Source organism: Sinocyclocheilus rhinocerous, unplaced genomic scaffold (assembly GCF_001515625.1).
Source record: "Sinocyclocheilus rhinocerous isolate Xijiao unplaced genomic scaffold, SAMN03320098_v1.1 scaffold442, whole genome shotgun sequence".
NCBI lineage: Eukaryota > Metazoa > Chordata > Actinopteri > Cypriniformes > Cyprinidae > Sinocyclocheilus > Sinocyclocheilus rhinocerous.
The window spans coordinates 448,407-465,861 of record NW_015641030.1 but is presented as its reverse complement, the minus strand read 5'-3'; the positions used below and the strand labels follow the sequence as shown (position 1 = coordinate 465,861).

At 33.7% G+C, this 17,455-nt stretch overlaps 2 protein-coding genes across 3 annotated transcripts in view; one reads left to right on the top strand and one right to left on the bottom strand.

Moving 5' to 3' along the window:
- The first annotated feature begins 1,467 nt into the window (after nt 1-1,467).
- On the top strand, nt 1,468-11,860 carry LOC107754200 (DDB1- and CUL4-associated factor 11-like). Of its 2 annotated transcripts, XM_016570568.1 has the most exons (15): nt 1,468-1,657; nt 1,790-1,917; nt 2,041-2,159; nt 2,332-2,396; nt 2,562-2,662; nt 3,287-3,433; nt 3,525-3,579; nt 4,257-4,325; nt 4,565-4,622; nt 5,068-5,253; nt 7,716-7,869; nt 7,982-8,134; nt 8,234-8,340; nt 10,881-10,999; nt 11,235-11,860. In XM_016570568.1, the coding sequence occupies exons 1-14, from the start codon at nt 1,482-1,484 to the stop codon at nt 10,986-10,988; spliced, it is 1,626 nt and encodes a 541-aa protein (XP_016426054.1). In that variant the 5' UTR covers nt 1,468-1,481; the 3' UTR covers nt 10,989-10,999; nt 11,235-11,860. The 2 variants fall into 2 exon arrangements, with proteins under 2 accessions (XP_016426054.1, XP_016426053.1); XM_016570567.1 differs by having other exon boundaries at nt 10,881-11,860.
- A 3,839-nt stretch (nt 11,861-15,699) lies between these two features.
- The window catches only part of LOC107754201 (proteasome activator complex subunit 1-like), a 4,785-nt gene continuing 3,029 nt past the window's right edge, over nt 15,700-17,455 (bottom strand). Inside the window, exons 8-11 of the mRNA XM_016570571.1 lie at nt 16,466-16,533; nt 16,282-16,336; nt 16,079-16,165; nt 15,700-15,958 (exon numbers count right to left, since the gene is read on the bottom strand). Coding sequence (XP_016426057.1) covers nt 15,872-15,958; nt 16,079-16,165; nt 16,282-16,336; nt 16,466-16,533 — 297 coding nt within the window. The 3' untranslated portion in view covers nt 15,700-15,871. The remainder of the gene's footprint in view (nt 15,959-16,078; nt 16,166-16,281; nt 16,337-16,465; nt 16,534-17,455) is intronic.

Sequence of the window (17,455 nt, the reverse complement as noted above, 5' to 3'; positions counted from 1 at the left end):
TTTTGTATTTTATTAATATTATTTTTATTTTATTAAATATTTTTAACACTAATTATACATTTCATAGTGTTTTTATGCATTTTTATATTTATTCCAAAATAATAACTAAAGGCAGTAACAATTTGAACAATATTTTGGAAACAGTTTACAATAAGGTTTCATTAGTTAACATTAGTAAACACATATATACAGTATATATTTAGAAAATATTTACATGTCTATATTTATATTCATATAATATATGAATAAATAAATAAATAAATATATTTAATATATAAACATAACATATTTTTCTGAAATACATACATGCACGTGTGTGTATTTATATATACATAATAAATATACACAGTACACACACATATATTATGTAAACAAAAACTTTTATTTTGGATGCGATTAATCATGATTAATCTTTTGACAGCACATACATACAGCGGGTAAAATAAGTATTTTAATAATTTTCCCATTACTTGGGAAAAATAGTGACATGTTCAATACTTATTTTACCCGCTGTATATACACACACACACACACACACACATATATAAAGTGAAATGGGTTTGGAATGACTATAAAGACAGATGTTTTATTTTTGGGTCAGGAATTCTTTTACATTTTTAATTATTTATGTATCATCATTATTAATAGTTACAATAATTGTATCTAATCTTTGTAATTAATTATTCTGTCACAGAAGAAAGTCAGTCACCTGGGTTGGTACAACATACAGATTTTTTTGGGTGACATATCTTTTTATCCCTATCCTTTTTATGGTACAATCATACCATAATTTACTGTAATTTAGCATGCACTACCCTCAATTCTCTTTTCTTCAGTGTTTTGAAAATACGTAGAGCTTTCCTTCAGTTTGTGTTCACTTGTGTCTTGCGAGAAATGCAAGCCATTTTGTTTATTCTCTGTGCTGTAAATATTAAACCAGTCAAAAACAAAGACATAGAAGTGTGACAATGATATATTTGGTTCATCCATTTTTTTTTTTCAAATACAAAATGATTGTAAGACATTTAAAACACATATTTTCTAGCCATTTCAAATTACAACATACCAAAAAAATAAATTCGCAATAAAGACATTTATAATGTTACAAAAGATTTCTATTTCAAATAAATTCTGCTTTTAAAGCTTTCTAGTCACCAAAGTATCCTGGAAAAATGTTTTAGTTTACACAAAATATTTGACATCACAACCATTTTTAATATTGATAATAAGAAGTCAAAACAAGATAAGCATATTTTTGAAAGATCATAGGACAAATGGGCTGCTGAATATTCAGTCATCACAGGTATATTATTTGGGTGTTTGTCATATTTTTGACCTAATTACTAATAGATGGTGTTCATTCAATGTCTTTAAAGAAATGTTAGCATTATTTATAATATATCTTGTTTTTTTAGAACGACATGAATGTGATTGCTTGTATTGCTAATTTCTGAATAAATGATTTGGCAGACAATCAGTCTATGGGCTCTCAGTCCAGTTCTGGGATGTCCGGTCAGGGCTCTGGCAGCAACCCAGACCAGTCAGAACCAGAACCCAACCAGAATTCCAATCAGACGGGTCGCACACAGGCCGAGAGGCAGTCAGGATCTGAAGAGGACGTTGATTTGGCACAAGTTCTGGCGTACCTACTGCGAAGGTAATTACAGTATATGCATAACCTACAAAACATTTATTTGTCGATGCCTTTGTCTGGGCTGCATTTTAAACATGTTTTGGAACTTTTGTCATATGGGTATTGAAAAGTGTTCTTCCCTTTTCTCTATTATAGGGGCCAGGTCCGCCTGGTCCATGGAAGTGGAGCGACGGGCCTACAGCTCGTGCAGTCATATTCAGACTCGGATGAGGACAGCGATGGGGCCTGGGATGGGCGGCTAGGACATCGATATGACCCTCCAGGTGAGAATTATGGACTGTATGGCATCAGTTTCAGTCTATAAACGTGAGAAATGGTGCCATAAATACCACTGAATTAAACACAATTCTGTGGTTATTTACTATGCCTTATTTTTTCTCACTCAGTGGATGCCCAACCAGACACACAGGAAATTGACCGCAGTGAGATCCGCACTCAGATCTTGCTTGCCACTGCTTCCTCAGGCCTAAAGGGCAGACACAGTTTCACACATATGCTAGCAGAGGTAAGATGAGCAGGGCATATATAGTAACAATACAATGAGTCTGAATGAGCAGCATTGCAGCTCTTCTGATTTGTAATTAAGAAATCAGGAAAACTTTTATACAGACAAATAGGGTAGAGTAGAGTTCATAAATGTGCAACTTTCTATAATTTAACTGTATTTCTTTCTGAAGCGGGAACATGGACGATGTTGTGGGTCGAGTTTCTCTCATGGAGAGTGCAGCCAAATCCGTTCACAGTAAGAGCAACATAAATGCTATGCTACAATAATAATGTATATTTGAAACCTTTAAATACTACATACTCACAGATACAGAGTCACATATTTGACATAGAGATTTTTTTTTTCTAAAACTGATCAGTCTTTGCATATGTATAATAAATCATATTAATTTCCTCATAGTTTCCTGCCCAATCATGTGGTATACAAGGACACCTATCAGCAGAAAGTCTTTTGTGGAGTCTACAGTGATGAGGGAAACATGTTCCTGTCTGCATGCCAAGGTGAAACTGTAATTCAAGACTTTGTCATTAGTATTTATTTTCTATTTTTAGTAGTTTCCAAATGTCAGTCATGTCTCAGATATGTTCAAATGCATAACAAAGTTCTACAAAAGTCCAACATTGTAATTGTTTCCATCTTTAATTTAAGCACATAAACTACTGTTCGAAAGTTTGAGGTCAGTAAGGTTTATTTTGTATTTTTTGTAAGAAATGCAAAAAATTGCATCAGACTGATAAAGTGACACTAAAGACATTTATAATGTTACAAAGATTTCTATTTCAAATGAAAAAATGCTTGTGGTTGTTACAAAAATATTATGCAACAGCTGTTTTCAACATTGATAAAAACAAAGAAATGTGTCTTGAGCACCAAATTAGCTTATTAGAATGATTTCTGAATCAGCTTTGCCTTCACAAAAATAAATGACATTTTAAAAATATTAAAAAAGAAAACTGTCATTTTAAATAGAAATAATAATTCACATTATTACTGTATTTTGATCAAATAAAAACAGGCTACATGAGCATAAAAGACTTATTTCAAAAGCAAATATGCGAAAATCATTGAACTGTGTAGCGTAAACAGTATCTTATACTCTCCTTTTTCTGTCTTTGTTTTTATAGATCAGAATATCAGGTTATATGACACTAGCAGGGGCCGTTTTACTCTAAAGAAGACAGTGAAGGCCAGAGACGTGGGCTGGAGCATTCTGGATGTGTGTTTCACCCCTGATGCACGTTGTGTGCTGTACTCCAGTTGGTCTGACTACAGTAAGACAGGGCCAGGTCACTTAAACTGCTTTGTTGGCACTACTGTCATTTATTCCAGTAATGCATATCTGTCTGTGCTCCCTCTCTTTAGTCCATGTGTGCAGTGTAGATGGGGACAATGAAACACACACCGCTCTGGACCTCAAGTTAGTGTTTCCTCATAGTACATTTTAGCATTAAACCTCAGGTAATCACCTGTACGCTTCCTCTTCATGTGGATGACAGACAGTAGAACAGCTTTCCATAATCATTCATCACTACAGCCATCATGTGACTGTGAGCTAACCAAAACTGAATACGATGGCAAAGTGTAATCTGAAGGAAGTTTGTTTTCAAAGTAATAACCAATTGTGGTTGCTTTTTTATATTTTAGGAACAATTCTTAATTATTTACTAATTAGTTCACTTCTTTTTTTTTATTTTCATATATAATCATATGTTTATTCTCATAATATGTAGGAACAGTAACCCCTCTTATTGAAATTATAATTAAAGTGCCATAACACCTTCAGATATGCTTTCTGCCTCTTCCATTAAATTCACAAGACCATTGTTGACGTCTTCGCTGCATTGCATAACATTTAGTGACCATCCTGTGATAATAAACTGTAATATTATGCTTTTAGATGTTTGGTCTTGCTCTGTTCATCCCCAAGGAATGTAGAGCTGTGTGAATGGAAATGAGTTTAGATGTTTAAAGATTTATATTTAATTATGTTTTAGTATAGCCTGTGAAGTATATTGAACGTAATCGCCATAGAAATGACTGTAGTTGTTAGTGTTTAAGGTTCCTGATGCTGACAGGTGTCTGTTCTTCTTCCAGACCTGATGAAAGGAGGTTCTGTGTTTTCTCATTGGCAGCATCCACAGATGGAAAAGAAATTTTAGGCGGGTTAGTAACATACTATGGTCTAAGAAAACTAACCCCAGAAAGCGATCCTTTAATAACTCATTATTAGTTTTTAAATCTGGATTTTTTTTTTTAAACATGTTAAAATTTGTTTTGCTTTTCTGATTTCCACTATTGGTATTTTATTTTATTTTATATTTTATTTTATTTCACCTACCATACATAGAAACCTAAAGTGTTCCTTTATTCTTACTGAGATCCTTTTTGTCTCTATCAAATAGAGCAAACGATGGCTGCCTGTATGTGTTTGATCGGGAACAAAACAAGAGAACTCTAAAGGTATGATTCACAAATTTGTAAAGTAATAGAAGGGCATAAGTTTGCACTCTTAATCCAGGTACAAAATTCCTTAATATTTTTTTAGAGGCTAGTGGAAGAGAAAACGTCACAAATACCCCTTTATCAGTAACCCAAAGATGTTTTGTCAGTTTTCATCTGCTGTACTTCTAAATACAGTAAATGTTGAATTAATGGTGCATGCTACCTTTTATTGGATCAATATCTGTTAACTCTACTGTCAACCTGTTATACTTCTCAGCCATCCTGTGACTTTAAGCCTTGCGTAATCTTTACAGCTCCTGAGTCTCAGTGCATCAAAGGTCTAACCTTCTGAATTTAATGTGGTCATTGTTATGCGAGATAGATTTACTGAGAACATTATGCAGACATTGCCCTCTGTAGCATGACTCATGTGAATTCGGTTGTTTATCTCGTCATCTTTCAGATCGACGCTCACGAGGATGATGTGAATGCCGTAGCGTTTGCAGACAGTTCATCACAGCTGCTGTTCTCAGGCAGTGATGATGCTCTGTGTAAAGTATGGGACAGACGTACCCTCAGAGAAGACAGACCACAGCCTGTGGGTCATCTGGCTGGACACAGAGATGGAATCACCTTCATACACAGCAAGGTATGGTATCATTGTCAAGACACTGTGTCTTACAATACAGTTACAACACACTTAAACCTTTTACATAATAATATGTGATTATAAACCAGATAATTGTGAGCATAGTACAATATACACTTCCGTTCAAAAGTTTGGGGTAGGTATAAGTTTAAGAAGGCTGCTTTTATTTAATTGAAAATACAGTAAAAACTTTAACATTGTGAAATATCATTACTATTTAAAATAGCTATTTGGAATGTTAATATTTTAAAATGTAATTATAATATAAATGTAATTTAATGTAATTTTTACTCAGTGAAAATTATTTTTACTGTAAACTAATTTTTACAGTAATCATTCTAATATGCTGATTTGCCGTTCAAGACACATTTCTTATTATTATAAATGTTGAAAACAGTTGTGCTACTTAATTTTTTTATGGAAACAGTGATGCATTTTTTTCAGGATTCTTTGATGAATAGAACTTTAAAAAGAACAACATTTATTTGTAATAGAAATCTTTTGTATTCTTTTCTGTCACCTTTTCTCAATTTAATGCCTTCTTGCTGAATAAAAGTATTAATTTCTTTCTTCTTTTTTTTACTGACCCTAAACTTTAAACAGGACTTTACATAGAGTAATCATTTATCAATTTATGTAAAATAATAAATCAAACTGACAAATAAATACTATAACATATTTGAAACTATTGATGTTTAAAAATGTAGTTCAGTGTAAAAGTATATAAATTAATAATTCACTTTTCAAATTGTATTTATAGAAATACAGACATTTAAAGCAATTTATGGTTAAGCATTAACACTTTTCAGTAGCACTCATTATTGCTATTATGAATAATACAACATTATTTGTAATGTCATATTATTTGAAAAGTAATTATTTACATTTTTATATTTTAATTGATTATTTTATTTTTAATATATATTAAATATACATAAATATACACCCAAGAAACAAAGCAAACTACATGCCAGAAATATGTGGACACTCTCTTCTAATAGACCGTTATCACCGCGGAATTGATTACCGGAAGTTCTCGTCGAAGCAGTGTATCGATTCTTCCGGTTATGTATATTTTTCAATGTGCTGTAATCACCCTGTTGAATAAACAGCTGTTAAAATGAGCATCTGCAGGATGATTTCAAATTCCGTAATTTTCAGAGACAGGTGAAGAGATATTCTGATGATTACTGTGCACAGAATTTTCCAAACTCAACGGAACTTGTAGTTGTAATCCAACGTAAGCCGATCTGAGAAAGCCGTGGCTCGTAAACATGCGTGATGATTTCAACCACACTGTGTCAGTGCTCGTTTAATAGTGACTGCGATGCTGCAGTGTGTGCAAGACCTGATGAATACAAATTTATTCATTTGTATGAAATTTTTGCTATTATTCTGTCATTTTTCACAGTCAATTCACATATTTATACTAAATTTCTTAATTCATATTCAAAGTCACGCTGTCAACACGTTATCCTGTTTAAGATTAATTAGCCTAAATGTTTAACATTGTTAAATTTATTCTATTTTAATACTGCTCTTACCAAAATTAACCATGGTTTTGCTAACCATAGTTCAACCATGGTATGTGTAGTAAAACTGTGGTAATATAAATGGAAATCAGTCCGCGGAAAAAAACAAACAAACATGGGTACTACATTTTTACTATAATAAAACCATGGTTAATTTTTGTAAGTGTGTTTTGTCAAATTCATTTAAAAAATGTAAACAGGTATGTATATATATAGGTAAATATAATCAGTAAGAGAATAACATTGTTAATGAGAAGACGAACTTGACTGCAGCAGGTTAGTTGGGAAATAAATGTATTTACTCAGAATGCACATTTGGAAGGGAAATATATTAATAGGAACATTTCAGCAGGATGAAGATATGAGATGGAGCCCTAAATGTCCTCAGTTTCGAATTGCATACTATGCACGAACGTTTTCCCGCTTAATATTTTAGAAGGACCTTCATCCCACCCCATCAGTCTCATCCATGCTTTCCTCAATTCGTGTTGTGTCAGGAAATCGTGAAAACTGAGGCAGTATGTCGTTGTTTAGAATCAAAGCAGCCAGGTATGCTGCAGTAACACCGGCGAGAGAAGTTTAGAAAGAAAGGAAAGAGAGCATTCGCCCATTAGTTTTGATTGCGTTGCGATGGGACCGGAAGTGGCGATACACCACTTCACTTACCGGATATAGGAAGTGTGATAAAGGTCTATTAATGGGTTTGACCATTCCAGCTACATTCAGGTGCATAAAAGCAAACCGTGGATGTCCACATATTATTGGCAATGTATTGTATGTCACAGTGAACAAACTGAAGGTAATTAAAAAGTTAAAGAGCTAGACTGTTAACATAAAATTTGTAGGTTCAAATCCAGGTAAAGGTGATTATACAGTTTAGTTGCTTCCCTTCAAGCACTTTTCAAGCAGCTTTTGTTTGTTGTTCTGAAGGGCGACGCTCGGTACTTGATCAGCAACTCCAAAGATCAGACCATTAAACTGTGGGACGTGAGGAAGTTTTCACCTAAAGAGGGGCTCGCGGCTTCACTGCTCGCTGTCACACAACAGAACTGGGACTACCGCTGGCAGCAGGTTCCACAGAGAGGTGCGTTACTCTGCTTGAGTAACTTTAATAGACCTGCTTGTTTATTTTCAAGCTTAATTTTATACATGAACACAAAGCACCTGTTTTGACTTGTTATTTTGTTGGCCTGCAGCAATAAAGAGGCATAAGCTGACTGGCGACACCTCTGTGATGAGCTACAGGGGTCATGGGGTTCTGCACACGCTCATTCGCTGCCGCTTTTCCCCTGAATTCAGCACTGGACAGAAGTTTATTTACACAGGCTGTTCAACAGGCAAAATCGTCAGTAAGTGGAGAGTAATAGCAAGTGTGAAATTGTTTTTAAAGTGACTTTTTATTGTTATCCAAATCTGCAATATTTTACCTCCTCCCATCTTTTATGTAGTCTACGATGTGTTGACGGGATCCATTGTGTCCAAATTGTCCAATCATGACGCATGTGTGAGGGATGTCAGCTGGCACCCCTATCACAACAACATGGTCAGCAGCTCTGTAAGTAAAACCACTGTTTAATACTAGTGTTTATTTTGTTAATGAAAACAATGAAGTATTTGTTGACAGCATTGCTGACAAAAAAAAAAAGATAATAAAATCCCTACATTCAAAATCTCTCTATTTTTTTAACAACAACAACAAAAAAAACAGGAAAAATGTAGACCTCCAGAAGTTTTTGTGCATACGGTTGCCAGGTATCAGAGCTTTTCTCCTAGAAGGATACATTTTTCCCCTCTGTTTTACTTAATCTTGTACTTAAACCTGCAACTGTGTACTATCTGGTCTAAGAAAACAGCACTGATAATCTGAAAACAATACAGCCAGTTTGTGTTCCTTCACACGGACGTTTGTGCGGCTTGCTCCAACTAAATCTTTATAAATCCTTATAAATCTGAATTTATAAATCCACATGTATCTCAACAATAATGTTTGCAATTGTGGTTGCTTAAGAAATGCACTCAGGCAAACTCTTGGCCATAATACAAAGTCTTTTTGTTGTTTTAATAGAAAAACATGAATATAATTTGGAATTATTGGAATTAATGATAGGAATTTTAGCAAAGTTTTAGCTTTTGAGAGAAACTTTTGAGTTTACCAGTTTTAATAATGTAGGGCTAATGATGGGCTAATATAATAAATCAGGAAACAAGATGGTTAATCGTAATAGTAAAAGGATAGGTAAAATAAACCATGTATATGATTGGACATTTCCTTGATTTGTGCTTATAGGTGAAAGTGTAATAATTCCGTAATTCATAACCATAATGCGGCAGAGCTGGGTAGATTGCTTACAAATTGTAATCAGTTACTGATTCCAAATGACATGACAAAAACTGTAGTTAGTAACGTAATCCATTACATTACACATTTTTAGTCATATAATCAGACTACTTTTAGATTACTTTTGACCCATCTCGATTTAAATAGGATAATCGTGTACCATATTGATATAAAAATACAAAGAGTAAGAAAATTCCATTCCAGAATTCCATTTGTTGTTATCAACAACATGAAGTGCATTAAAGTTTTAATAATGTAGGGCTAATGATGGGCTAATATAATAAATCAGGAAACAAGATGGTTAATCGTAATAGTAAAAGGATAGGTAAAATAAACCATGTATATGATTGGACATTTCCTTGATTTGTGCTTATAGGTGAAAGTGTAATAATTCCGTAATTCATAACCATAATGCGGCAGAGCTGGGTAGATTGCTTACAAATTGTAATCAGTTACTGATTCCAAATGACATGACAAAAACTGTAGTTAGTAACGTAATCCATTACATTACACATTTTTAGTAATATAATCAGACTACTTTTAGATTACTTTTGACCCATCTCGATTTAAATAGGATAATCATGTACCATATTGATATAAAAATACAAAGAGTAAGAAAATATATTCCATTTGTTGTTATCAACAACATGAAGTGCATTAAACATTATATCACATCAAGGTTTCCCAAACTGGGTTTGTGAAGGAACTGCAGGGGGTTTATGACTTTAATGAAAAGCTAATAGTTAATTAAATCATAAAAATGTTAAACTAAAAGAAATTATTTTAAAATGAATCCAAATAAAACCCTTATTAAAAAGTGAAATATTTTATTTGTTTACCTGCATGTAATGTGACCATAACCAATGTCAGAGAACCGTGAACATGCAAATGTAATACTTCATTATTAAAATATTCATTTTTAAATCTCAGGGGTACTTTAAATAAAAAATATATATTCGGTGAAATAAGATTAGATGACAAAAATGTGGTGGAATTTGTGAATTTGTTTATTTTAATGTTTGAAAGACAAACGCCTTCCAAATTAATACATGGTAAAAATAACCAACTGAGTGATAATTCAAATAAAAATGATAATACATTTTCTTCAGTGGTTGATGCAATGTTGAAACACTTTTTAAACCTGAAATGATTTTTGTAAATCCAGTGGTCAAATGCAGCCACCTGACTAATGACTGGTCTCTGTGTGAATTTCTGAATGTATATAAGCGGCAGGCTATTTCAGAAAGGAAAATTTAAAAGATGAAAAAAAGAAATTAGGGAGAATCAATAAATTATGAATAAATTATTCCTATTGTGTAAATAATATGTAATCATGTAATCCATAAAAAAGTAACTGTAGTCTGATTACAAGTATTTTAAAATGTAATTTAATCAAATAACAAGTACTTAATTTTTGAAATTCTATTACATAATTCAGATTTCATGTAATCAGTTGCTACCCTGCTCTGTTACGGGGTATGAGTGAAATATGAGTAGAAGTTTCTTACGTTCACAAGATTTCATTGATTAAAACTAGACTAAAACTCACACCCTTTTAACCAACTAAAACTTCACTAAACAAACAATTGTATAGGTTGACTAAATATGACACAAGATTTGACACAAGACTAAGACCAAGAAATGTAAAAAAATAAAATAAAAAAAAATACTATTTAATACTATACCTTTATAGGACTGAGGCTTTTTTTTTTTACTCATTGTATGTTTTTGTTTTCCTTCTCGTCACGTTTGCTCAGTGGGATGGTGCCATCCGTCTGTGGGAACACACGCAGAACCACCCTCTGGACAAAGATCGAGAGAGGATGAACGTGGATATGGTGGACATGAAAACCAAACGCTTTTGATGACGTCAGAGGTAGTCATCAATGGTGCCATCATTGCAGGAATGGAATGAAGGAGGAATAAATAAAAACCAAATCAGAAAAGAGAACCAATTTTGTGCAGAGAATTTTGTGAAATCATATTGATGTAGTGTTAGGCAGGCTCTTCAGGTGTTTGTTTGATTTCACATTACCGGTTTAAAGTAAAAGGATCGTTTCGTTAATGAACACGGGGCGTGCTGTGATTTCTCTTTTACGCCTCTCTTTCAGCTCGGAGATGGCCGTTTACGCTTAAGTGAAAGACTTTGAATGAATTTCACCAATATAAAGAACGCAGGCACAAACACAACTGCTTCGCTTGAAAAATTGCTTTACCCAAAAAAAGCAATACTTGCATAATGAAATATAGCCTAATGGACATGTTTCTAAAAGTGCAACGAATTCTGGGAATAATTCTAAATATTGTAAGATATTTTATTGCTATTAATGTTCAGGATTTGATTTTGTAGTTTATATATGTACAAAATCTTTTCTTTGTCAAAACTCTGAATGTGTGTTAAAAGTGTGTGTGTGGAGACATAGCTGTGGGTTTACGGGTATGGGAGTGAGTTTCTTTATGCGTGTGTGTGTGTGTGTGAGTGTGTGCAGATATGTTTCTGTTGACAGAGGTTTGATTTGTGTATGATTTAAGTGCATTTAGAATTCATTGGAACACAAAATTGTTTTACAAGAATAATTAAATTTGTGCGCACAACTTTGTTTGTTCGGACTATAAATCGCATCTCGAATATTTCAGTCAGCTGCAAGCAATACAGTTAGTTACATGCAGTGCTACACGCATTCAAAATGATTTTCAAACAATTTAAGACAAGGTCAGAATTTAGGTACTCACACTGACAGTGTCTCATGTAGTCTAGACAAGAGTGTACTGTATATTTGCTATATTCTAATGACAGTAAGTAGAGGAAACATTGTCTTTTCTAACATGTGAAGAAGAAAAAAATGTGTTCAACATATACATTACTCAGTAAGGTCTTTTTTTTTTAAGGAAATTAATACTTCTATTCAGCAGTGATGGATTAAACTGATCAGAAGTGACAGTGAAGACATTTATAATGTTATTTTCTTTTTCTTATTATGAAATGAAATTTTCTCCAAATCAACATATTATAATGATTTCTGAAGGATCATGTTACACTGAAGACTGGAGTGCTAAAAATTCTGCTTCACCATCACAGGAATAAATTACATGTAAAAAATATATTTAAAAAACAGGTCATTTAAAAAAAATGTTTAAAAAAATATTTCATATTACTGTTTTTACTGTATTTTTATAACTAAATAAATGCAGACTTGGTGAGTATAAGAGACTTTTTTTCAAAAAAACAATAACAAAAATCTTACTGCCAAGCTTTTAAACAGTACTGTAAACAACAATAAATAGTACAATAAACACAATGAGCACATTTATTACAATAACCATATAGTCAGTATACTGTAGTTATCAGTTACTTGTTTATATTAGTAATTGTATAGTGTAAATTTTACTTTACTAATTGTTTTAATTGTTTGTAAAAAAAAATAATAATAATAATGTTTTATTGTTGTTTTGTCTTCTGTTTTGTATTTCTTGTTTTGTGTTTTTGTCTAGTGTCATGCTTTTTGTTTAGTTTTTTGTTTTGTTTGACCTTTTTTCCAAAGCCAACGTTTATTTTAATCCATACTACAGAGACAGATGCTACATAGAGTTGAAACCACAAAGGGAATGTTGCTGTGCTGCTATACATCTCACACACACACACACACACACTCACAGAGAGAGCAAGCTGATAAGATGGGAATGTTTGGAGCTGTTTGGAGCAAAATGTTGTCAGGACTGTGAGTGAAAGGGTAAATGATGAGAAGTGTGACATAAACCAGCAGGTTGAACTCAGCTGAGAAAACAAAAGGGAAGCTAATAACCCTGCTGACAGATGCTAGAACAATCTCATTTCTCTCCTTCCCTCAGTTAGTCGATCTGTTGAACATGCAGTGGAAGTTCTGCCCTCAGCAAATCAAGATGGATCTTTGTGGACTAAAGAAGATACTTTATAAGATCCATAACTCTGTCAACAAGCTTCTGCACTGGGCTCTGGTGCACTTCACTGATCTCACAGCTGGACTACTGGCTCATTTCTTCTTCAGACGGCAGTTTCTCTTCCTCCTCTCTGTGCTGGTGATGTTTGGACCTGTTCTGAGTCTCTGGGTCTCCAAGTACAGCATATTTGGCAACAAGAATCACTACCTGTACAGGCAAGATCTTATTCTAGTTAACTCTAGAATTACCTTATTAGAGTTTTTGAGTGTGAAGCTGATTTTTATATATATGTGTGTGTGTAGTATATATACTAACAATATATTAGTTCTTTAATAAATACATATTATTGTAAATATTATTAGTTACACTTTACAATAAGATTCAAAAAACTCATGTTTTTTTGTATTTATTTCGGTTAATGTTAATTTTATACATATATTATTCATTGTTTATTCATGTTTGTTCATAACACATTACGTAACAAAATGCATATGTGACCCTGGAGCACAAAACCAGTCTCAAGTCGCTGGGGTATATTTGTTGCAATTGCCAACAATGCATAGCATGGGTCAAAATTATCGATTTTTCTTTTATGCCAAAAATCATTAGGCTATTAAGTGAAGATCATGTTCCATGAAGATATTTGGTAAATTTCCTACCATAAATATATCAAAACTTAGTTTTTGATTAGTAATATGCATTGCTAAGGACTTTATTTAGACAGCTTTAAAGGTGATTTTCTTAATATTTAGATTTTTTTGCACCCTCAGATTCCAGATTTTCAAATATTTGTATCTCGGCCAAATATCATCCTATCCTAACAAACCATACATCAATGGAAAGCTTATTTATCCAGCTATCCGTGATGTATAAATCTCGATTTAAAAAAAAATTGACCCTTATGACTGGTTTTGTGGTCCGGGGTCACATATACATATACACACACACACACACACAAAAAAATACTGATCAAGTAAATGAATTTATGGGAGTGTTTTGAAAGATTACTACTGTACATCAGTCTCTTTCCATACACTTCACAAATCATTTACATAATGAAGAGAATGAACTTGGTATTTAAATGTGTATTGCTATTATTGATGTACAGTATTTTCGGTTATTTATTATAATAAATGTATGTAAGTTAATTTGACCATTTTGTATTTCCTTTGTCTTGTTTGTTTTATGAGCTATTGATTGTGGTTGTTGTGATCTCATAGGCTCTGCCTGCATTCATGCTGGGGCTGGACCTGTATATTATGTGGCTCTTTCATCTTTCTTCTCTCATACTGCATCAGTAACTCGTTCATTCACTCAGTCCGTCACCTCTCTCGACTCGCTGTGGACACTGTTCCGCCGTCTCCTCTCCTTCCTAGTGGACGCCTCTGGAAGCTGTTTTGAGCCACTTCAAAGCCCCACAGAAGTCCACAGGAACCCCCGGGGAGCTCCTGGACTCTGATACAGGCCTCTTATTACTACTGAGAGAGGAAAAGGGTAAAGCAGCCTGCCTTAAAGCCGGCCTACAGTGGCAGGTATGTGAGGTGACTGATGACATCCTCATTCTTAGTTTATGTTGTTTGATTTTTGCTGAAGAAATGGGGGTTTTTAGGCCCTGCGTGGCTTTAGGAAAGCCTGTAGGGACGCCACTGAGGATACTCTTCTTGTGTTGTTGATGAGTCTCTGGATCTTCCTGATTGTCTGCTTGCTAGCGCACTTCCCGCGGTTTCCGTCCCAGCTGGTTGGAGGAGCTCTTGGGTATCTGGGATGGAAGGGCCTTTATTATAAGGGCTGGTGTGTTTTAAAGCCTGGCTGGTGCTGTGTTGGAAGACCGAAAGCTTTGCTTTCAGATAACACATGTAAGTAATACTGCATCAAATGGGACATGAATGTTAAGGAAATGAGAAAAAGAATATATAAAATGTACAACTTTTGTAAATGGGTGTCAGAGTCAAAAAAATATACATACCTTTATTCAGATATATAAGTTCAGGGTCAACAATATATATATTTTTTTTTTTACATTTTTGAAAGAAGATGCTCACCAAGGCTACATTTATTTGATCAAAAATACTGTAAAACAATAATATTGTGAATTATTATTACAATTTAAAATAACTTTTCTATTTGAATATATTTTAAAATATAATTTATTGCCGTGATGGCAGAGCTGAATTTTCATTACATCATTATTAAAATTTTTTGTCTTTGCCAAATAAAAGTATTAATTTCTTTAAAAAAACAACTTTTAAATGGTAATGTAATTTAACATTATAATTAACATTATTAAAGTAAAATAAATATGCGTGGGTGTATATTCTACTACACTTTACAAATTTAGATGATAAATGACATTAAGTTGCTAATTTAATCTATTAATTGTATTTACTTTATATTCATATTTTCATATTTTTGTGGACACCATTTATTTAAAACAGAATCTTTTGTAACATTACAAATGTCTAACTTTTGATAAATTTTTTTTGCATCCTTGTTGAATAAAAGTATTTATTTCTGATCTAAATCTTACTAATAAGTTTGAACGGTAGCATATGTGAAAAATTAAATAGTTATTTTCCTGTTTTGTCTGACGTTAATAATTATAAGCAAGCATAATAAAACTAATGTTTTATGACATTTTGAATAAAAACATGAGAGATACCACATTTAAAGTCTTTATTGAGTAAAAACTGTACTACAGTAGGTTCTGTTGATGTAATTGAAGCTTAAGTCAATGCACTGTGACTGTGGATGTGAAACTCAATAGGACATGTTTTTACTTTTCAGCAAATGTGTGTTTGTGTGTCTTGTCAGTGCAGATCGGCTGCGGTACTCAGTAGATAAGTGCTTTTGAAGACAAGTCTCCTCTGGGCTTCTTAATCTTGTCACAGTTCTTGATGATGACATCATACATCACAGCCTAGAGTTGAACGAATGGATGAAATCAGACACAGCCGTCTCACCAGACACATAAACACCACCGTACATTCAAATGAGAAACTGTGATGGTTTGTTTAGAGTAAGCTGAGACTGAACTTACATAAGTGTTGCGAATCTCCAGGACTATGATGCGTAACTCACAGTACTGGTGCTGATCCAGTTCATGGACAAGCTGTCTGAAATCTCCCTGTTGCCAAGCAACAAAACAATCTAATTATCAGAAGCTCAAAGAATTCATTCAAAGAATTCAAGGATCATGTCAACTGGTTTAATTGAGCTAAATCTAACATCAAATAAACTGACCACATGTGGCTGTTTGGAAGCCTTGGCTACAGCATCTCCTCTCTCACTGTAGTATCTGAGGAAACAGAAACACATCACAACTGCATATCCATGTCTAAAAAATTATTATTAAAAAATATATAAAATAACTAGTATTTATAATAAAGGTGTTAGACTGTGTTTGTAATGTAGTCTGGTCACTTACTTGGAAATCTGTGTCTGGAATCCCTCGATCTTGGTGCGGGTGTTGGTAAGCAGTTCAAAAACTTTTTCCTGTAGGAACATTTTTGCTTTTATTCACATAAAATTCTCACAACTGTGTACTACTACTAAATTATATATAAATATAACACCGTTCAAAAATGTGGGGTCAGTGAGATTTTTTGTTGTTTTCCCTTATGCCAAGTCTGCATTTATTTGATCAAAATACAGTAAAAACAGTAATATTGTGAAATATTATTACAGTATATTTGACAGCATTTCAGTATATTCTAAAATGTAATTTATTCCTGTGATGCAAAGCTCATGACTCCAGTTTTTTAGTGTTACACGATCCTTCAGAAATCATTCTAATATGCTGATTTGGAGCTCAAGAAACATTTCTTATTGCTAATGTTGAAAATAAATGTGCTGCTTAATATTTTTGTGAAAACTGAAGCGATCAGTCAGCAGAGCAGGCGGGAGCACCTAAGTGTTTGCTTAATACTTTGTTTCCGGATTTGAGCAATTACCCTGCTATAGGCTTTTGGGTGTGCTAATTTAACAAGGCGGCCACAGCTGTTTTCTCTGAAGTGTCGGGTGGCTGTGCATTTGTTTGTTGTCTGTCAGCTGAGGCGGAAGCGTTCAGCCCTCGTGTGAAGACCTACGAGTGTAAAGACCTACGACTTTACCTGCGCGACTTTAACCGAGCAACGAAACCGGCAACTCACTTAAAGGGATAGTTCACCCAAAAATGAAAATTCTGTCATTAATTACTCACCCTCATGTCGTTCTAAACCCGCAAGACCTCCGTTCGTCTTCGGAACACAAATTAAGATATTTTTGATGAATTCTGAGAGCTCTCTGACCCTCCCATAGACAGCAATGTAATTACCACGATCAAGGTCCAGAAACATAGCAAGGGCATCGGTAAAATAATCCATGTGACATCAGGGGTTCAACCGTAATTTTACGAAGCTACGAGAATACTTTTTGT

Excerpts from the sequence above, each read along its gene's own strand:
- LOC107754200 (XM_016570568.1), top strand. The coding sequence starts at position 1,482 with ATGGGCTCTCAGTCCAGTTCTGGGATGTCCGGTCAGGGCTCTGGCAGC. Across the intron at positions 1,918-2,040 it reads ACATCGATATGACCCTCCAG|TGGATGCCCAACCAGACACA; the intron begins GTGAGAATTATG and ends TTTCTCACTCAG. Across the intron at positions 3,434-3,524 it reads CTCCAGTTGGTCTGACTACA|TCCATGTGTGCAGTGTAGAT; the intron begins GTAAGACAGGGC and ends CCCTCTCTTTAG.